General features: G+C 31.3%; 3 protein-coding genes and 1 long non-coding RNA gene across 4 annotated transcripts; all 4 read left to right on the top strand.

Annotated features, from left to right (window-relative positions):
• The first annotated feature begins 3,143 nt into the window (after positions 1-3,143).
• On the top strand, positions 3,144-3,713 carry LOC148768349 (pectinesterase inhibitor-like). The gene has a single exon (XM_088821118.1). It carries the CDS (start codon positions 3,144-3,146, stop codon positions 3,711-3,713), a length of 570 nt encoding a protein of 189 aa, XP_088677244.1.
• A 138-nt stretch (positions 3,714-3,851) lies between these two features.
• LOC148768348 (uncharacterized) lies at positions 3,852-5,170 on the top strand. Its single transcript, XR_016032825.1, has 2 exons — positions 3,852-4,242; positions 4,508-5,170. It is a non-coding gene; the product is annotated as an uncharacterized LOC148768348 (long non-coding RNA).
• A 5,282-nt stretch (positions 5,171-10,452) lies between these two features.
• On the top strand, positions 10,453-11,028 carry LOC105954936 (pectinesterase inhibitor-like). The gene has a single exon (XM_012978620.2). The coding sequence runs from the start codon at positions 10,453-10,455 to the stop codon at positions 11,026-11,028; it is 576 nt and encodes a 191-aa protein (XP_012834074.2).
• Positions 11,029-21,657: 10,629 nt separating this feature from the next.
• On the top strand, positions 21,658-22,212 carry LOC105954935 (pectinesterase inhibitor-like). Its single transcript, XM_012978619.2, has one exon. The coding sequence runs from the start codon at positions 21,658-21,660 to the stop codon at positions 22,210-22,212; it is 555 nt and encodes a 184-aa protein (XP_012834073.2).
• The last annotated feature ends 1,415 nt before the right edge of the window (positions 22,213-23,627 follow it).

Genomic DNA, 23,627 nt, shown 5'->3' with positions numbered 1-23,627 from the left:
TCTGAGTAGATTTGAGGAATATTCGTAAATGAAGAATGGAAGTTGGGAAGAAGAAAACTTGTAAGAGTACTTATATCGACGGAGATCATACGTCGTTTGATTCTCGTTGCAAATTGAAATCGAGATGCATCACATGTTTTGTAACGATGTTTTGATTGGAGAAAGTCAACTCGCCACGTCGGCACACCACAAGCAGTTTGGAAATGGAGGGGCCCGTTTTGTTACGTTTGGTGTTTCATGGGGGTGTTTGAGACGAACCCTATAGTCCAGGGATGCAAACTGTACTTTTCCCACAAATTTAATTAGAGATAATAAAATTAAGGGTTAATGGCATTTCACCCCCAAACTTTAGATCATTTTACGCTTTGCCCCCCAAACTCCATTATGTGGAGCTGCGATCATTGAAATGGCCATTTCTGGCCAAAATCTCACCCGAAACCCAAGTGTGCCACTCACGTGTGATTTTTTAGGGGTAAAATGGTCAAATCATTATCTTTTCCTGCTTTTAATTTTCTCTCCATCTTGTTTCCCCCCCTTCTGTGACTTCTTCACGCCAACAGAACAAAGAACAAGAAAGAAATAGAAGAAGAAAAAAGGGGTGTTCGGGAGATAAAAAAAGGAAAAAGATAAGGGTAAATTACGATCTCCCTGAGGTATGATCTAATTACGAAAAAAAACCCATCTTGTTTGGATAATTACTTCTATTCCTCAACTATGAATTTTCTTACAGCTCCACCCTTATGATGTCAAGTTCAACATAATCATCTAGATTCCGTGGACTGTTCTCTAGTTTGTCCTCGTTTTGTGCAAAAATACAGTTTCTGATGCACCACAATCGGATATATACAAGCCAAAAAACACATCTTATGATCATCTTGCTTCGAAATGTGGAGCTCGAATGGGGTAAAACGGGTACAAAATTGAGAATATTCCATATAATCTAGAAGATTTCTTTAAATTTAATTTGAAACCGCAAAGGTGGACGTGTAAGAAAATTTATAGTTGATGGGTGGTTGTAATTACCCAAACAAAGGGGGGTTTTCGTAATTTGACCATACCTCAGGGGTGGTTGTAATTTATCCAAAAAATAAAACTATTTGACCATTTTACCCTTATAAAATCACTGAGTGCTTGTGTTCCCGCTCAGTTTTTTTTTTTTTTTTTTTTTTTCGCAATTGGAATATATATGAGATTTCGATTTTTGATCTGATTTTGATTTCCGAAAATAGAACAAAATTTTCGATTTTTTCCCGAATATTACACTGAAAATACCAATATTATTATGTATATTATACTTTAGGTGACAAAAAAATAGAAATTTCCGAATTCCGAATATTTCAATCCGAAATTTTCTGATTTTGGAATAAGTTCTTTCATTCCAATTTTTGAAATTCCAATTCCAAAATATTGGAAGTAGTTTTTCACTTCCCAAAAAATCAGATTTTTTTCCAAGAGAGCTTATTCCGATCCGTCCAATTTATACTCCTAACCCAGTGTAATTTTCACCGAGTGCAACATAGAACTGACCATACATACATATATCGTTAAACTGTCAATTTGAAATAAGGGGTAATGGCAAATAGGCCCATGACAAGGGCACTAAATTAAAAGAGGGACATCCAATTTTTTTGTCTTTCAAATAAATCCAACCCATTCAAACTTATTTGCAAATAAGGAAAATCCTTTTATATATACCAAAATTACCCCCAATTCATTGAAACCCAATTTAACTCCAATTTCATGATTTACACCCCAATTTAGCCCAAGTTCATCAATTAACCAATTTTAACCCTATTTTCAATTTTGACCCCAATTTTGACCCGCCACCACCGGAGACCGCCGGTCGCCGCCGTTGACCTCCGGTCTCCGGCGTTGACTTTTTTTTTTTTTTTTTAATTTTTTTTTTCCTGAAATTTTTTTCCGGCCGGTCAACTGCCCTTGACCGCCGGGTCTGCGGCGTTGACTTTTTTTTTTTATTATTTATAATTTTTTTTTTTCTTAAAAAAAATATTTTAATTAATATTATTGTCTTGGCTGCTAAATTACTGTCTCCGGCAGTTATTTAACTGTCGGAGACAGTAATTTTACTGTTAATTGACTCTTTTGTTTTTTTTTTTTCTTCAAAAATATTTTAATTAATATTACTGTATTCGTTGCTAAATTACTGTCTCCAACAGTTATTTAACTGTCGGAGACAGTAATTTAACTGTTAATTGACTTTTTTATTCTTAAATTTTTTTTTTATTAATATTACTGTATTCGTTGCTAAATTACTGTCTCCGGCAGTTATTTAACTGTCGGAGACAGTAATTTAACTGTTAATTGACTTTTTTTTTTCCTTAAAAAAATTATTTTAATTAATATTACTGCATTGGATGTTAAATTACTGTCTCCAACAGTAATTTAACTGTCTTAGACAATAATATTAATAATATTACTGTTCGGAAAAATAATAGTCATAATATTACTGTCCCAAACAGTAATATTACTGTCTGAGACAATAATTTAGTAACCAAGATAGTAATATTAATTAAAATATTTTTTTTCTAAGAAAAAAAAAAAAAAAAGTCAACGCCGGAATCTGGCCGGAAAAAAAACATTTCAGAAAAAAAATTATTTTCTGAAAAAAAAAAAAGTTTTGGGGGTTAATGTGATATATTTGTTTAAATTTGGGGTCAATGTGTAATATTAAGGAAGTTAGAGTATAATGGGTGGAATTGATAAGAATTATATTATTGAGGGTATTTTAGACTAAAGACATGGAGATGGGCTTAAGTGATAGACTATTTTTTTTGTGGACTAAAAGGCATTTAAGTCCCATGTGATTGGCCTTTTTGCCATTTGCCCTTGAAATAAATGGCCATATATTTCTCCTCTTAGCAAATGAATATTGAAGATCCTCAATAAATCTATCCACCACATTAATTTATTGCAATCTCCTTAAACTCAAAAGTGATTAGTGAATACTAAAGAATTTACAAAAGTTTTTATCAAAGATAAAACCCAAATTAATTTTCCTGACCAAATAATCATAATGACATATATACTATTCCCTAAATTCATCAACAAATATCTATAAATACAACACAAAAAAAATAAAATTAATAATAATAATAATAATTTCATCACTACAATAAACAATAATGGAATTATCCTTTCCTTGTTCATTCATTCTAAAAGTCTTCTTGCTATCTCTTGCACTCAGCGTCGCAACATTCGCGAAACCCGTAAACAACAACAAACTGTTTTCCGACGTCTGTCGGAAAACGAAAGATGCTAAACTATGCTTCAAAATTCTGACGGAGAGCAACAGGACTCGTCTCGCTTCGTCCCTTCATAACCTCGGATCGGGCACGTTGGACCTTGCAGTAGTCCAAGCAAAAGCGTCGCAGCACGTGTTTAATTTATTAAACAACAGAAAAGATCTTCCGAAAGATCAGGTGGAGAAATTCAAGATTTGTCGCGACGATTATGAGGCGGCCGTGAAGAAGCTCGGGGAAGCGAAAAATGCGTGGACTAAAATTAAATACGTATTGGCCGAAAGGAGCATACAAACTGCGTATAAAGTGCCGATTTCTTGCCAGAAGAGACTGGTTGGGATAACTGCACCACAACTGCTCTCTCTTACCAAAGTAAATGAAATGTCGAGCATTACTTTTGAGATTGCTCTTATCGTAGAGAAAGAGATGGAAGCTGCAAAAAATCGAGCTTGAATGCTAATTAATTATAGTACTTTATGAAATAATTAATATTTATTGTTCAATAGAATGGTGGATTATATATAGGGATTATTTGATATAAACCCCCCATATGCTATTTGCACTTAGTATAGGCCCAAAAAATATTCCCCTTTTTGAGATAAATCCAAATTATATTTTCATAGATTTTTTATTTATGATATTTCTATATTACCCCTATTTATATATGGACAATATATTTTCTCCGTTAAGAAAATATCGATTTTTTCAATGAATGAATCGTTCCGTTATTTTTGTGCACGTTCTCACGTCTACAATAATATCTCTCTCATATCTCGTCCCTTCTTTTATGGTACACCGTTTCACAGAGATTAATTAAATTTCGTAAAACAATCTCAAAAGATATCACTATTTTACACAGTATTGTTGGTATTCTTCTTCTGCCATACTCGACTAAACACATAACGCTTTTCCAAAAAAAAATTCGTCTAAACGGGGTGAGCATTGCGTAGCCGACTAAACACGGAGTTGTTCTCTATATCTGGTATTCTTCTGTTAATGGTATACAATATGAGTTAAAAAACCATTATATGTAATCCGTGTTTGAATTTGTGTTTTCTGTGTTAATGGTATACAATATGAGTTAAAAAACCATTATATGTAATCCGTGTTTGAATTTGATTATTGTGCGAATTTGCGTATAGGAATTTTGTGGTATTAAATATTCCAATGTATATTGGCATGTAATGAGAAGATTACTTCCAATTACTACAATGATTGATGGGATTCGGATCTTGTTGATGGAGCAGATTGCGGGTAGACTTGACGAGGCGGCTGCTTGGGAATCTGTATTGTGCGACCACGTTGACACACAAATCAGGGATGCGGTAGATAAAGGCCGATCTTGACTTGTGAGAAAGTCTTCCGAATTTGTGTGGGAGATTTTTTCTACCCCAAATGCTGTAGTTGATGTACGTGTTCCTGCAGGTCTTGGCAGATTAACGGGATACCGTGTGAGCATGCGGCTGTTCTAATCTTTTTGAAGATGGGTGAAGCATATCAATATATTGACCATTGTTATCATACGTCAACATTTAGACAGTGTTATTCGAATTCAGTTTTGCCGTTCGTGCAGCCTACACTTGATCCTGGATTTGCAATTATAGGCCCCACTGAGCAACACAAGCGTCGTGGAAGGCCGAAAAGAAAGAGGATTCCATCAAGGGGTGAGATAATGTCTCGGAAGATTAGATGTGGCAGGTGTAAGGCAATTGGAAGCCATAACAAAAAGTCATGCAATTGCGGTGCAGATTAATAATTATCTTTTATACACTCGAGTTTTGTTTTATTTATTTTTATTTTTATTTTTTTATTTGCTATTAAGAACTTTTAATTACAAGTCTTGCTTTGTATTAGTTGTGCTGATACTCTGTTGAACAATTATTCTTAATAAACTTTGTTTTTGGATTTAATATGATTTCAGAAGTGTTCCTTACGTATAACCGATTATGTGCATATAATATGTGTTTAGTATATGTAACTATTGGCTAATGCAATTACGACACAAATATTTGTTATATATTCATTATTGGATGCACTGCTCAGTGTTTTACCCGTATTCGGGTTTGACAATATATATACTTCTACATATCTGTATAGCATCAATTTGTGGAATAAATAGTGGTTAAATCGAAAAACTAGTGGTTTTTGTTACTAATAGTTATCATTGTAAATGAATTCAAATACGATTTAGTTGATAATGTATAGTGTAATTTGAATACATTATACATATTATATATATTTTCATAATCATTTGAATCACAAATTTGTTGAATACATAAGGCATTAGGTCTGCTGGATTAAGTTTAACTGTTAAATAGTGGTATTAGTGTGTACACAGTTTTATATAAGTACTACACTGTATGTCATCTAAATCATACAGAATTAGTGGATTGTGTACTAATAAATGTCTATAATACGCATTGCATTACTAAATACTGGATAGTGCAATTACAATACAAAGTATTTGTTATATAATCATTATTAGATGCACTGCTCAGTGTTTTACCCATATTTGGTTTTGACAATATATATACTTCCACATATCTGTATAGCATCAATATATGGAATAAATAGTGGTTTAAATGAAAAAACAGGGGTTTTGGTATTGATAGTTATCAATGTAAATGAATTCAAAATACCAATTAGTTGCTTATGTATAGTGATTTTGGTATTGATAGTTATCAATGTAAATGAATTCAATTACCAATTAGTTGATTACATATAGTGGTTTTTGTACTCATAACTATCAATGTAAATGAATTCATGTTGATTACGTATAGTGGTTTTTTTGTACTCATAACTATCAATGTAAATGAATTCAATTTATAGTGGTTTTGGTACTATAGTTATCAATGTAAATGAATTCAAAAAGTGGTTTTGGAATAAATAGCAATTAATTGATTACGTATAGTGGTTTTGGTACTGATAGATATCTATGTAACTGAATTCAAATAGTAATTTTGGTACTACACGTATAGTTGTTTTCGAATAAATAGTTGTTTAATTAACAAACTAGTGATTTTGGTACTGATAATTATTAGTGTAAATGAATTAAAAATATCAATTAGTTGATTAAGTATAGTGGATCACGTATACATCATACACATTATATACATTTTCATAACCATTTGCCCCAGAGATTTGTTGGATAATAAGTACTTTAAATAGTGGTTTATGCATATCAACCAGAAATATTTAAATAGTGGTTTATGTCTATTTGATCTCCAGTATCAGCCGCAAAACATGATTCGAAGTTTGGAATTGTGTCGTTGTTGTCATCGGACTCTTGAATGTTGTCGTCAACATCAAGCCCATCACCAGCTGAAATGCTGTCATTGTTTCTATCTTCATCGCCGTCTTGATGAACGTCTGTGTCACTGCCATATGTATCTACCTGCTTTCCGCAAAGTATTGCGTGCTCAATAGCTGTTTTAGAAATTGGCTTTGTATTGACATCATCTGCTTTGATGCCCTTTATAGCGAATTCTTCTATTGTGTTTCTGAGACTTGACAATCGCCACTTTAGGAATCTCGAAAATGCGTCTTCTTTAACTGGATTGACTAGCTTTGTCCGTTCGCAGATCCAATACTACATGCCAATACAAAATATCAATTGTTGTTCATAAGTTTAAATCGCCGTGTAAAATGCAAAACATCAGTACTATATAGTGTTTTTAAAATAATGGTTTAATTGTAATAGCATATAGTAGATACGTCAATTTAAAACACAAATGCACTATACAACCAAGATTCAGTCCACTGTACTGATATACACTACCGGACTTAACAGTTTTCAAATAGGTGTTTTTAAACAAGAGTTTAAATAGTAGTTCACTTCATACAAGTACACACTGTTTGGAATAACAGATTTATAAATAGGTGTTTTTAACTAAGAACTTTTAAAAACCGAATTAACCAAAGGGTTTACATTACAACACAGATGCATTATAGAAACAACTTTCAGTTCAATGTAGTGGTATTAATTAATGTGTATAACTCTATCAATAGTGACTTCTAAATAAGAGCTTCAGATAATAGTTCATCTCACACAATCACACACTGTTTGTAATAATCACAATCACACACTGTTTGTAATAACCGTTGTTAAATAGGGGTTTTAAAAATAATGTTTTTTTTCAAAAAGAACATCTAACGACAACACCATGTTCACTGCCTCATTATTTTAGAAGACAAAAAATTGAAATCAATACATTATCAAAATCAGAATCTAATATTTTTAAGTAACAAATCATTAAACAGATCGTTCATTGGCATATTACTTGATACATTGCAATTTAATAGATTTTACCACATATGATTTAGCACAGACAAAACACCTAAATAAATTTAAACCCATCCGACGCCTAATTTGCAATGTAGTACTGTCAACATAGATTTGCTAAAAAAATGTTGCAATATAATAATCCACTAGTTATGCAACCCTATTAATGATTACAGAGAATACTATAAGATAACCACCGATCATAAAATTAACGAAAAATAGTATCCCAAAAAATTTAATACGTACCAGCGTCCAAACTCATAATATCATTGTGTGCTATTGATTTTCTTTTCCCTGCACCCGTATGTTGTTCAAAAGAAGTACATGCAGATCAAAGATTAAAACAAAATTAGCAGATTATATAAAACAGGGAATCTAAAACTTATTTATAAATGAGAAACCTATGTTTCGATGTTGTCTTTTGCACCATTTTGTCTCTTTGATCGATATACGGCTGCATTACAAAAAAAAAAAAAGAACCAAAACCAGCAGTTTGCTGTTTAAATCAACAAAAAAAAAATTAAAATAGTTGTTTTAAAAAAACAAAATACGAACCCATCCACTATTTTTGTCCAAATGGCCGAAAATTTCAGAGACACAAGAACAGGGATAATAAACTTACGTTTTCAAGGGGGTTTATTTCGACGGACTATTGTAGAAAACTCTTCAATAATCTGATAAAGGGGTTTATGGCAAACCCACTTGAGATTTTTTGATTCTCGGGGCAGCCATGGAAGGGGCGATGTTTAAATCGGAGAAGGTTTTTTTCCTGGTGAATATTTAGTTTCTATATACCGTGATTTGAGGGGAGTTATTTTGGGAGAGAGATTAGTAGTGGAATCCAAATTAGCGGGATTTGATTTATGTAAAACTAATTTAATTATATGTTTTATAAATATAATAAGGGTAATTGGGGTATTATGATCAGTGAGGGGGTTATCCCTAATTGTAAATTAAAAATTGGATTTAAGCCTCTAAGATTATTGCATAAGGGGGTTATCTCATATAACCCCTTATATATATGTAACTTACTTTGTGATTTAATATCTATCTCATTGTTTGTATCATATCTCTTTAAATTCACTACTATAAATCCATGTTACAAAAGTACGCGCGCATTTTTTCCGTGGATATTTTATAGGGCAAATTCCACTTTTTTTATTGTATTTTGGTTTGGTATCGCTTTACCCATCTACTCTCAATTGCATTGATTTGTCTGCATGCGCTGAAAATTTATCTCGATGTGGCTCTCGCCGTTAGTTGTCAGACATTTGACCTTAACATTGTTTGGTCTAAACTCTGAAATTATAAAAACGCCACCCCTCTCAATTTAAATAATTATTAAAAAGAAAATCAAGATAACGAGAAAACATAGTTCACGACGGCAACCACAATATTTTTTTTTTTAATTTTTTTATAATTATTTAAATTGGGAGGAATTGTTTTTTTGAAATTTTCAGACCTTAGATCAAACGGTGTTAAGGTCAAATGTCTGAAAACTAACACGCCGATGGCCACATTGAGACAATTTTTCATGTGTAAGGGAACAAATCGATGCAATTGAAAGTAGATGAGGGTAAAGTGATATCGAGCCAAAGTACAGGGAGGGAAAGTGAATTTTTTTACCCAATATTATAGAGTGAATTGCATTTACTATCCCTGTGAAAATCGCAACTGTGCGATTTCCCCTTCATAAAAAAAATAAATAAATACCCCCTTGTTTATTTTTATACAGCACACTCGACCCATTTTCCATTTTTTTCCCTCCAGTTCACCAACCATGAAAAGAACAAAATACCCAGTGGACGTGTTTGCAAAAATAAGCCCCAGCCGTTAAACTGATAAATTTTAAAACTAAGGGGGCCTTATTGAATATCTAAAAAACTGCAAAAACTAAATGCGGTTAAATTGTAATTTTCAAAACTTAATGAAAGAGATTAAAAAATCGTCATCATCTTCACAGGAAAAAAATTCTTCATCGTCTTCACCGCGAACAAACCTCCACCGGACCACCACCAACATCCACCTCCCGACTCTTTTCCGCCGCCATATTTGCTCCACATCCTACCATCCACCGTCAAACCCATCTCCGCCGCCATCCCCTCATTAGGACCCTAACAAAATAACTTATCCAATGCATTATTACGTTAGGATTTCTAACAATGTTTCAGGAAGTTCATTGTAATTACCGATACCACAAGGACTTAGAATTATTTTAACATACCTTAGGGATGTATGTGTAATTTACCCTATTTTATATGTGTATATTGTATTTTTTTTTTAATAACTATCAATTAACCGGTAAGAAGGATATAATAGAAATTTAATTAATTTTAAGTTCTAAAGCATGAATAATTAGGATCCATTAAATCAATATTTTTGGAAAAACTCTAATATAGTTTGAAATCAAAACGCACGCATAAATGTATAATATATTCAAACGCGAATGAGATGGACGCTATGTAGCACGAACACAGGAAAACTCCGTTCTCTTCATCACTTCTATAAATCTATGTTCGCGATTATAAAACTACGCTTCACTTGGAATTTATTTTTGGGAAAATATTTTATTTTATCTATTGTATTTGTTTTCAATAAACCAAAATATAATGGGATTGCCTTTTAAATAAATTCATTTGCCATCAAAACTTTAAGTACTAGCAAATGGAGATAAACTATCATTAACTTTTTTTATCTCAAAGAATGATGAGTGATAGTATTGAAATTTACCCCAATCTCTTTGAATTAATAATTGGATAGAACTAAAACATATTTTAAGCAAATGATAATTAATAATAATTAAATATGTGTTTATCACAAAATTCACTACTTTTGAGTCCATGTACAAAAATCTATATAAAGGGCTCCAATAGATAATTTGAAGCACAAAACAACTTCATTAAATTAAAAATGAAACCACCCTTTGCTTCAATGTTCCTTCTAAAACTTTTCCTTCTCTCTCTACTCGGTGTCACATTAAACGCAAAACTCACAAACCCCGTTAACAATAAATTCATTTCCGAAATATGCCCGAAAACAAAGAGTCCCGAAAAATGTTTGAAAATTTTAAGTGCTCACCCAAAAACTCGTTTGGCTTCTTCTCTTCATGGCCTCGGATTTGATTCTCTGAGCCTCGCAGTTTTCAGAGCGAAAACGTCAGCGAATGTATTTAATGCAATAATGCTTAGAAATAAAGATCTTCAACAGAAACAAAAGGACATATATAAGGCATGTCGTCATAATTATGTGGTGGCCATTAAAAGCCTAGGTGACGCAAAAACTGCATGGAACGAAAAAAAGTATTCTTTAGCGACAAAGAGTATCGAAGTTGCACAACATATACCGATTTCTTGTGAGAAGGCACTAGTTGAAGCACCAAATTTTCAAGCTAAACGAGCAAATGAAATGTCGGATATTATTTTCGACATTCCTCTTGTTGTAGCAAAGGAGATGGAAAATAATGGACATAAGACCGAGGATGAATGAGAAAGAAATATAAATGTCATTATATGCATAATAAATTGTGATGGTGGATGAATGATCATTTTGTGCTTTAATCTCAATTTTTATTTGTATTTTAATATATGCATCTTCACTACTTTCATAAAAAAATTACTACATTTATAACAACATTAATATCTCATTTTTTTTCTTTATGGGACTAAATATCAACATTTTATAGGGTGCGAAGTGCATGTATTTAACAATTTAAATAAATAGCTGATAAGGAACGTCAAATTGGATTATAATTACAAAATAGTTATTTAATTCGGAGAAGAGTTATTAATGGCATTAGTGGAAATATCAAAAGAAAATATGGAAAAATAAGGATTTTCTACGAACTCAAATTGTATTTGAGTACGAAACGAACTCTATCTCAAGTGAAACGGCGCAAGGAACAAAACTCATGAGAAAAGCTCATGAATCACGTCAAATTTCAACAATCCAACGTCGCTTAGACTCCTAAAAGTTCGTTTTTGCTATTTTATGCAAGTTTTAGAAAATTAATATTAAATCATAGAAAAATTTGATTAGGATTCCGTAAATTGGGTTGTTCCCAAAATTACGAGATCTACTAGAATCAAACTCTAACTTGTTTTTGCCATTTTTGGTATTTTTTTTATTATTATTTTCCTAGTTTAGTTAGGGTTCTCAGTTTTATTAGTATAAATAGCTGCCTTAGGACTGTATTTTGAGAACAATTTCGAATTTTAATAAAATCTTAAGAGTTTTCCCTATTTTCTGGTGGATTTCTTGAGTTTTCGGTGAATTCCAAATGTTATTTTATTCTATAGAATATTAATTCGTAGAAATTAATCATTTATTGTGCTTCCATTCTGCATCAGTTGTTACAAATAATTATTTGTTGGCGAACGATATAACTATAGCTCTATTGTCCGTATTAACAAAATTGTTGCAGTAAAATATATTTTTTTATTAAAATGTTAGATACATGTCAATTCATTTAAATTGTTGGTATTAAAATTGGAAAAAATATAGTTTTCACACCTCAAATTTTCTCCAACACATTGGTCCCCTATGTTCATAAAAAAAAAAAAACATATTTTGTCCCTCATATTTAAAAAAATCAACATTTAGCCATTTCTATCAATTTTTCGTTAAAACTAACGGATTCAAACGTGTTTCAATCACCACCGTAACTGACAGACTAATGATAAACTGATAGAAATGACAAAAAAATGTCAAATATTGAAACATGAGGGACCAAATGTGAAATTGGAGAAAACTTGAGGGATGAAAACTATAAATTCCCCTATTAAAATAGGGCAAATTACGGCCACCCCCCTGAGCTATGGTCAAATTACGAAAACCCCCCTCATGTTAGGGTAATTACAGCCACCCCCCTCAACTATGTATTTATCTTACGAAAAGACCCCTCCAGAGGTAAATTTAGGGATGTTAATTCAGTAAAACCGGACAAAAATTTCGGTACGCCAACATTTCATACCGTTTACCGAACTAAATATACGATTTGGTTCGGTAAATAACTGAATTACATAAATTTTACGTAAAAATATTTAAAATGAGGGGGGTGGTTGTAATTATCCAAACAAGCGGGGTTTTTTCGTAATTTGACCATACATCAGGGGGTGGCCGTAATTTGCCCATTAAAATATAATGGGATTGCCCTTTAAGTAAATTCATTCACCATCAAAACTTGAACTACTAGCAAATGGAGATGGATGCTCATTAACTCGTTTGAGCTCAAAAGAATGTGGAGTGATATTATTGAAATTTACTCAAATCTCCTTGAATTAATAATTGGATAGAACTAAAACATATTTTAAGCAAATGATATTTAATAATAATTAAATATGTGTTTATCACAAAATTCACTACTTTTGAGTCCATATACAAAGATCTACATAAAGGGCTCCAATACAAAATTTGAAGCACAAAACAACTTCATTTAAATCAAAAATGAAACCGCCCTTTGCGTCAATGTTCCTTCTAAAACTTTTCCTTCTCTCTCTACTCGGCATCACAATAAACGCAAAACTCACAAAACCCGTTAACAATAAATTTCTTTCCGAAATATGCCTGAAAACAAAGAGTCCCGAAAAATGTTTGAAAATTGTAGGTGCTTATCCAAAAAATCACTTGACTTCTTCTCTTCATGGTCTCGGAATTCATTCTCTGAGCCTCGCAATTCTCAGAGCGAAAACATCAGCGAATGTATTTCACACAATAATGCTTGGAAATAAAGATCTTCAACAGAAGCAGAAGGACATATATAAGAAATGTCGACAGGATTATGCGCTGGCCATTAAAAGCCTAGGTGACGCTAAAATTGCATGGAACGACAAAAAGTATTCTTTAGCGATAAAGACTATCGAAGTTGCACACCAAATACCGATTTCTTGTGAGAAGGCACTAGTTGGAGCACCAAATTTTCAAGCTAAACAAGCAAATGAAATGTCGGATATTATTTTCGACATTCCTCTTCTTATAGCGAAGGAGATGGTAAATTAATAATGGACATAATAAGACCGAGGATGAATGAGAAAGAAATATAAATGTCAATATGTCATTATATGCATACTAAATTGTGATCGTTGATGAATGATTATATTGTGCTTTAACCTCTATCTTTATTTTTATTTTAATATATGCATCTTCACTACTTTCGTAAAAAATGACTACATTTATAACAACATTAATCTCTCTCTCTTTTTTTTCTTTATGGGACTATATATCAGCATTTTATAGGGTGCAAAGTGCATGTATTTAACAATTTAATTAATCTTTGCCATGACAAGGGCATTTAATTAAAAAAGGGACATCCAACTTTTTTATTTTCCAAATAATTTCAGCTCAATCAAATTTATTGGTAAAAATAAGGAAAACCATTTTATTTATACCAAAAATTACTCTCAATTCCTTGAAACCCAATTCAACTCCAATTTGATGATTTATACCCCTTTTAAGTCCATTTCACCAATTTCACCAATTTTAACCCCAATTTTGACCCGTCTGACTTTTTCTTTATTTTTATTTTTATTTTTATTTTTTTTCTGAAAACATTTTTTTCTGATTTTTTTCCGACAAGTCAACCGCTGTTCTCCGGCGTTAACTTATTTTTTTTATTTTTTATTTTTTTTCTGAATTTTTTTCCGGCATGTCAACCGTTGCTGACCGCCGGTTCTCCGACGTTGATTTTTTTTTTTCTTAAAAAATATTTTAATTAATATTACAGTCTTGGCTGCTAAATTATTGTCTCCAACAGTAATTTAACTATAGGAGACAATAATTTAACTGTTAATTGATTTTTCTTTTTGAATTTTTTTTCTTAAAAAAAATATTTTAATTAATATTACTGCCTTGACTGCTAAATTATTATCTCCAACAATAATTTAACTGTCCGATACAGTAATTAGCTGTTAATTGACTTCTTTTTTTTGAATTTTTTTTCTTTTTATTTTAATTAATATTGCTGTCTTAGATGCTAAATTTATGTCTCGAACAGTAACTTAACTGTCTGAGATGGTAATTTTACTGTATTAATTAGTTTTATTGTCTTGGCCTGCAATTTTGATGTCTTCAACCGTAATATTAGTAATATTCTTGTTCGGGAAAGTAATATTCATAATATTACTGCCTCAAACAGTAATATTACTGTCTGAGACAATAATTTTATTGTTTGGAACAGTAATATTAGTAATATTACTGTTTTGGTATTCAATATTACTTTCTTAGATAGTTAAAATAGTGTCTCCGACGATTAAATTATTGTTGGAGACTGCAATTTAGCAACCAAGACAGTAATATTAATTAAAATATTTTTTTTTTTAAATACAGTTCAAAATTTCAAAAAAAAAAAGTCAACGTCGGAGACCGGCGGTCAAAAGATGTTGACCGGCAGAAAAAAAATGTTTTCATAAAAAAAAAAGTCAACGGCGGAGAACTGCCCGGTCAACGCCAGAATCTGGACGGAAAAAAATTCTGAAAAAAAATTATATTCTGAAAAAAAAATTAATTTTTCAAAAATTTATTAAAATGGGGTTAATGTGATATATTTGTTTAAATTATGGGTCAATGTGTAATGTTGAGGAAGTTAGAGTATAATGGATGGAATTGTCAAAAATTATAATATGATTTCAGAAAAAAAATGTTTTCATAAAAATAAAAGTCAACATCGGAATCAAGCTGGAAAAAAAAAATTTTGAAAAAAAAAATTACAAAATTTATTAAAATGGGGGTTAATGTGATATATTTATTTAAATCAGGAGTAAATATGTAATGTTGTGGAAGTTAGAGTGTAATGGATGGAATGTATAAAAGTTACATTATAGAGGATATTTTAGACAAAAGATATGAGAATGAGTTTATTTAAATAACTATTTTTTGTGTGAACGTGAATTGAAGTCCCTTATCATATGTCCCTCTTTACCATTTGCACTTAAATAAATAGCTGTTATAAATAATTATTTATTGGCGAACGATATAACTATAGCATTATTGTCCGTATTAGGGGTGTGCGCGGGCCATAAACCCGCGGGTTCTATCAAAACCCGCCCTCGTCCCGTCAAACAACGGTTCTTGATTTTGAAGAACCGAACTTGTGGGTTTTTAACGGGTTTATGATAGGCGGGTCCATGGCGGGTTTGTAGTAGGACCCAACCTTTACGGGTCGAAGCCCGTTATCGTCTAAACTATTTTTTTTTATATATAATTTATAAGTTTTACGGGAGAATAATTAGAAACTAAAATGAATAACCTAAAATTTTAAATTGAAACCAAATATAAATAATGTAAATGTCAAGAGTAAATAAAAATTAATATAAAACTAAAAATAACTAATTCATAACTTAAAAGACAAAATTTAAATAAAATAAATATAGTTTTTTCAAGCATAACCAACGCAATTCAGCTCCATTCAACACCATTTTCTTCCTTTTTTTCTGCCGTGTGTTGACCGTTGTATATATATGCTTTTTTTCCTACATTTTCTTAGAGATTTTCATAATCTTTATAGCTATTACTTCCACAGTTATAGTTTAGTTGATTTATGTATTTGATACACTAGAGATACTTTATTTATCCATTAATATTATTAATTTATTATACTATATAATGTAAACAAAACGACGTCGTTTTGTATGGCGGGGCGGGACGGGTTTCACGGGTATTAAAAAAAATTGAACCCGTCTAAGACCCAAACCCACGGTTCTTCACCATTTTAGGACCCAATCCTATGGATGGATCTATCCGTCCGGTCCCAACGGGGCGGTTTTTCACGGGTTTGACGGGTGTAGCGGGTTGATGGGTCCGACTTGCTCACCCCTAGTCCGTATTATCAAAATGGTTACACTAAAAGATATTTTTTCTTATTAAAATGTTAGATACATGTCAATTTATTTAAATAGTTGATATTAAAATTGGAAATAAATTACAGTTTTCAGCCCTCAAACTTTCTCCAATTTCACATTTGGTCTCTCATGTTCACAAAAACATATTTTATCCATCATGTTTTAAAAATACAACATTTTTAGTTTTTTCCGTCTATTTTCCATTAAAACTATCGTAACTGATGGACTAACGATAAATTGATGGAAATAACAAAAAAATTCAAATTATTGAAACATGAGGGACCAAATGTGTTTTTTGTGAACATAAGGGATCAAATGTGAAATTGGGGAAAACTTGACAAATGAAAATTAAACTAACATATTATCCTTGAGATCACACCTCTTACCTTCCCCCCATATTCAATTTATCGGATATAAACTTCTTTCGGTCATTTGTTGGAGCAGCTTGTGTCAATCGACCCAAATTCGAATCTCCTTGTCAATGGTCGTTAGGTCGAGTTTGTCACACATAGTTAGCCTAGTGTAGTTTGCGTCTCTCGTATGATTTGCAAGCTATTATACGAGAGCATATATCTACCCAGTGCACATATATGGTTGGATGCAGGTTCCTTCAATACTCAAAAGAAAAAAGAAAAAAAGAAAAAAAAAACACCTTAGACGCTCCTCAAAATGATACTCTCAATCACATTTTACCAGAATATGGATTCCTTCAATAATTATTTTATGTAATTAGTTTATTTATTTATTTACCCTTTTTCTTTGGCTTTTAAGTGAAATGTTCGACCACTCAACTTACAGAAATATATTATTGACTAATATCGAATCGTACGGCACTGGTTCATAAAAAAAAAAGGATATATAATCCTAATTGTGTGTATTAATCAGTTCAAATTAAGAGCTAGATTAAATAATTACAATATTATGAAATAATTTAATGTAGAATAATTATTTCAAATTGGCCAAGTTCAACACATACAAAATCTAAATTTAAATATTTTATTTGACATATAATGAAATAAATAGAGTAAATAATATCGAAATTAGACTAAATAAGGAAAAAAGTTTGAATTAAAATTGAACATTGTAATAAAAGGCTTTGCTTGAAATATCACGTCAACTTTACCGTTAGTCTACACACAAATGTGTGTAACTATTTGTGTATATATGAATAATGAAGAACTAGCCAATGTATTTTACCCGATGTATATTATATTATAAACCTCTTTGATATATAACCAAGAGTTTCTTTGTGGCTTTTAATGATGTATGTTAAATAATTAGGATGAGTGATGGGATTGAAATTTACTCCAATCTCCTTAAAAAGAAGATATAAATAAAACATATTTTAAGCAAATAATAATTAATAATGATATGTATTTTTCACAAAATTCATTACTCTTGAGCCCATCAATATATATATATATATATATATATATATATATATATATATATATATATATATATATATATATATATATATATATATATATATATGGCTTTGATAGAAATTTTGAAGCACAAAACAACTTCATCAAACAAAAAAATGAAATTGCCCTCTGTTTCAACGTTCATTCTAACATTTTTCCTGATTCTCTCTCTACTTAGCATCACAACAAACGCAAACCCCATTAACAACAAATTAATTTCCAAAATATGTCCGAAAACAAAGAGTCCCGAAAATTGTCTGATAATTTTGAGTACCGATCGAAATACTCGTTCGGCTTCTACTCTTCATGGTCTCGGATTCGATTCTCTGACCATCGCAATTTCCAGAGCGAAAATATCGGCGAGCGTATTTAGTGCACTAATGCTTAAAGGAAAATATCTTCCGCAGAAACAGAAGAACACATATATGGATTGTATTCAAGATTACACGGCGGCCATGACAAAACTAGAAGAAGCAAAAGATGCGTGGAGCGACAAGAAGTATCCATTAGCGAAGAAGAGTATAGAACTTGCGCAAAAGAGACCGATTTCTTGTGAGAAGGCATTTGGAGCGCCACCATCAATGGTTGAAGCTAGACGAGCAATTAAAACAGCGGATATTACTTTCGACATTGCTCTTGTCGTAGCAAAGGAGATGGTAGCCAATGGGAATAATTAGACCATGGATTCTTAGATTAGAATGAGGAACAGAGGAAGAAATATAAATGTATGTCACTATATGCATAATAAATTGTGATGGTGTATGAAATTATGAATGAATATCATATTGTGCTTTACTTTATTTTTAATTTCAATACATCTTCACTACTTTTATAAACATATGACTACATGTATAAACATATTAATTAATATCTCAAATTTTCTTTATAGGAGTTGAAAGTGTATTTAACAATTTAAAAAGGAACTATAAATAATTATTTATTCGGGAACTAGATAATTATTGCACTATTGTTCAACTTCTCTTTTTACACTAAAAAACTATTTTCTCAGAATAGTCGCGCAGATAATGGGTTGGTTGTCGGGTAAAACCGACTCGTGAACAAACCTACTGGCGGCAGACTGTAAAATTGGGTTGATATGTAATATTTATTAAATTTGGGGTCGATGGTCAATATTGGATAAATTAGGGTATAATAGATGAAATTGATGAAAATCATAATACAAAGGGTACTTTGGACAGAAGACAAGGGAATTAATTTATTTGTCAAACTGTTTTTTATCTATCTGCATTTAAATCATCCTTTGAGTTATATATATCAGTGTTCTAAAAATCGGCCGAGGCGGTCCCAAACCTTTACGATTTTAGTGTAAAGGTTTGAAAAATCGGTTTTTTGCCTGTGAGGCGGTTTGAGGCGGTCCGAGGCGGTCAAACCTTTAAGGAGGGTCAAACTTCGGTGGCAAAAATCGGCAAAAAATCGATCAAAAATCGGTTTTTTTTTTTTTTTTTATAAATCAAAATAAAAGTTGGGATTTTAATAAAAAAAAATGAGTTTATGCTTTATTTTGTTTATGTTAATTATAATTGTTAAAGAACTAATGATGTATGCCAAGAGTGTATGTAAATTAAAAAAAAAATGCCTTTTTATTTATATTTTATAAGGATATTTATGTATTATGATCTTATTATTATTAAACTTTTATTATGTTATTAGAATATATACATGATCGAGATATAACTATGTTTAAATATTTTTTATCTATGTTTTGAGTATATATAAATAATATCTACAAATATATTATATTAAATTTTAAAAACCGATTTATTTCCGATTTATCACCGATTAATCACCGCCGCACCGATTAATCGTGAGTCGGTGCCTGACCGACTCGGAACTGATTACCAATTTTTACAACCTTGATATATATGCAATTCGCCCTAAATAATAATAATGTTAAATATGATTAATGTTGGATTATAATAAATCGTGGTTTAGTATATGTATCTTCGTACTTCTATCGTATCTCTTTATCACTTCTATAAATCAACATTCGCAGTTATAAAACAACGATTCACTTGGAATTTGTTTTTTCGGTATATGTTTTTAATAAGGGTTTATTAGGGATAATCCCTTGTTGAGATTTTCTAATGAGGTAGATCCATTTGATTTTTCCCTTTTGAGATACACCCAAATATGCCAACTTGGCACAATATATTATTTAATTTCCCTTTAATACCCCTATTTTATTTTGAACGACATTTATTTCCTTAACTACGTGATATGAGATTGCTGATACGTTGCCTAAAATCACGGAATAAATTACGTGAGTATATTGGCGGTTTCGTTATTATCAAATCGTGTACAATCGGCTTTGAAGAATTTCTCCATCGTTTCATCGTTTTCCATCAGCTTTGAAGAATTTTTTCATCGTTTTCCATCAAACTTGTCTGATTTCTCTTACATATATTGTTAGATGTGAGTATTCTTGCGTGGTTCTGTTTTTGTTGTTTTTTTAATCTCGTAATTTTTTTATGTGTTCTTTCTCGTAGTTTGATGATTTCGTTCCCATGGATTATTGAATTTGGATGTGTGTTTGTGTTAAAGTTTTTGTTCGTAAGATCCTATGTTGTTGGTCATAAGCGATGTTAGTCCCGAATTTAGGTTCAGCAATGGTGATGTTTTTTTATCCAATGTGATATACCAGAGTCGATTTAATATCACATGATAGTAGATTTCAGTTCACGTAGTCGAATTAGTAGACTATCATTCATATATTATTGATTTATTGTACTACCATGCGATTAATAGACTATCATGCATATATTACTGGACTACCATACATTTATTAACAGACTATCCAATAGTAAGCAGTAGACATTAACAGACTATTAGATATTTCATGTAATACCATGCATTTAATCGACAATCGTGCATTTATTAACTCAATTAACAGACTATCATGCATATATTAACATACTACTAAACTAATAATAACGCACAGACGTTAGGACTCCATCATTCATATATTAATGTACTACCAAGCGATTAATAGACTATCATTCATATATTAATGGACTATCATTCATATTTTAATAGACTATTATTCATTTATTATCCAATAGGTGAGTTGTTGTTTGCCGGCGAAGGATTTCCAACAGCGACGCAGCGAAATAAACCCATGTCAGTGAATTTTCTTTTGGGGGTTATGAACGAATACACTCCATTAGTCGATTAATTAACCAGGCGTTCCTTCTACGGTGGTGTGATGGTCCGGTGAAGTCGGTTGCGCCGTCGTCCCACGGGATGTGATTGCTGGATTTCGGCATCTGGTTTAGAGAGGATTTCTGGATCTCTGTTGCCGTCTGGAGAATGGGGGTAGTGGTTTAATGGGTAGTTGTTTTGACGATATTATAGGGAGTGATTTCTTCTAATTTTCAAAAGGTAATGTAACGTGATTTGTGGGATTTTATTCAGGGCATTTTTGGTATTATAAAAAATGTGGATTTCTCTCAAATGAAAAATATAAAATTGGATTTATCCCTATTTTTTTAAATTCTCAGGGTTATATATAATGGACCCTTTTAATAAACCAATATATAATGGGATTGCCCTTTAAATAAATTCATTCACCATCAAAACTGGAACTACTAGCAAATGGAGATAGATTATCATTAACTCTTTGGATATCAAAGAATGAGGAGTGATAGTATTGAAATTTACTCCAATCTCCATAGATTAATAATTAGATAGAACTAAAACATATTTTAAGCAAATGATAATTAATAATAATTAAATACGTGTTTTTCACAATATTCACTACTTTTGAGCCCATATACAAAAATCTATATAAAGGGCTCCGATAGAAAATTTGAAGCACAAAACAACTTCATCAAATCAAAATGAGACCGCCCTTTGCTTCAATGTTCCTTCTAAAACTTTTCCTTCTATCTTTACTCAGCATCACAACAAACGCAAAACTCACAAAACCCGTTAACAATAAATTGCTTTCCGAAATATGTCCAAAAACAAAGAGTCCCAAACAATGTTTGAATATTTTGGGTTCGTATCCGAAAACTCGTTTGGCTTCTTCTCTTCATGACCTCGGGTTTGATTCACTAACCCTCGCAATTTCCAGAGCGAAAAAATCCGCGAACGTATTCAATGGAATACTTCTTAAAGGACAAGATCTTCCACAGAAACAGAAGGACATATATAAGGAATGTCGTCAGGATTATGTGGTAGCCATGAAAAGCTTAGGTGAAGCAAAAACTGCATGGAACGAAAAAAAGTATCCATTAGTGATAAAGACTATCGATGCTGCAAACCAAGTACCGATTTCTTGTGAGAAGTCACTAGTTGGAGTACCAAATGTTCAAGCTAAACGAGCAAACGAAATGTCGAGTCTTATTTTCGACATTGCTCGTGTTGTAGCAAAGGAGATGGAAGGAAAGTGAAATAAGATCGATAAAAATACTTAGATTAGATGAGGAAGAAATATAAATGTCACTATATGCATAATAAATTGGTATGGTGGATGAAGTATCATTTTGTGCTTTAATCTATATCTTTTATTTTTTATTTTAGTGCTTTCATAAGAAAACAACTGCATTTATAACAACATTAATATCTCATTTTTTTTTTCTTTATGGGACTATATATCAACATTTTTTATTGGGTGCAAAGTGCATGTATTTGACAATTTAAATAAATAGTTGTTACAAATAAATATTTATAACTGGCGAACGATATAATCATAGCATTATTGTTCGTATTCTCAAAATTATTACACTAAGTGATTTGTCATTTATAAAGATGTTAGATACATGTCAATTAATTTTTAAACCCCTCATATAGATAATAAATGGTGATATGTCCAACCCTTAAATCTTTCTTTGTGATAACCTCCTAGAATTTGTATTTCCAATTATACCCTTATGTCAATTAGCATAATTAGTCTCCATTATTTTTTTTTCTCTCTTTCTATAACAATAATCTAATTTCTAAAAATCTACTTCCAAATTTCTAAAAATTTGCTACAAAATAAAAAAAAAAGGATTTTTTTATTTTGTATTATTTTCATATTTTATAGCCATTTTTTTTATTATTTTTTTATTTTTTAATATTTTTTTAATAAAAAATATTTGTTTTAATTTTTTTAAACAAAAAATTGATATTTTTTTTTCTCGACAGATTTACAACTCCGAATATGACTATAGTTGAATATGGCTATTATGTGACTACGTTGTGTATAACAGTGTAATTAACATATTGTAGAAGCATAATTATTAATATAACAGTAAGAATATGACTATTATGTGAATGTGACTGTGCTTTGTAAAACATTATAATTAACAGATAGTAGAAGAATGAATATGACTATTATGTGACTACAGTTTGTATAACAGACTGAACATAATTAACAGTAAGAATATGATTATTATGTGAATGTGACTCTGCTTTGAAAAACATTATAATTAACAGACAGTAGAAGCATGAAAATGACTATTATGTGACTACAGTTTGTATAACATACTGAACATGACAGTGGGAATATGACTATTATGTGACTAGGTTCTGCGTAATGTGACTACAAGTAATCAGCACTTGAAAAAACTTGCAATATTAACAGCAAAATACATTGCAAAAAGAAAAAAAATGACTACGAAAAAACAAAAATAACTAATGTGATCCTTCAACAATGGCCATCGAACATGTTTTTTTGTTGTGGTATCCATCTCGATTGCACCGACTGCACTTAATCTTCCGTTTGATCTTCTTTGTTAAATATGACTACACTGTTGAACATATGCAGCACTACAAAAAAAGGACAAATATAACTAAGTTGTTAAACATGACTACTCTGTCAAAT

Source organism: Erythranthe guttata, chromosome 8 (assembly GCF_056151865.1).
Source record: "Erythranthe guttata isolate IM_541 chromosome 8, IM_541, whole genome shotgun sequence".
NCBI lineage: Eukaryota > Viridiplantae > Streptophyta > Magnoliopsida > Lamiales > Phrymaceae > Erythranthe > Erythranthe guttata.
Note: the sequence above shows the minus strand (reverse complement) of the source record. Positions and strands in the feature narration are given on the sequence as shown.

What these genes read in the sequence shown, in the direction of transcription:
- LOC148768349 (XM_088821118.1), top strand. Translation starts at nt 3,144, where the DNA reads ATGGAATTATCCTTTCCTTGTTCATTCATTCTAAAAGTCTTCTTGCTA.
- LOC105954936 (XM_012978620.2), top strand. Translation starts at nt 10,453, where the DNA reads ATGAAACCACCCTTTGCTTCAATGTTCCTTCTAAAACTTTTCCTTCTC.
- LOC105954935 (XM_012978619.2), top strand. Translation starts at nt 21,658, where the DNA reads ATGAGACCGCCCTTTGCTTCAATGTTCCTTCTAAAACTTTTCCTTCTA.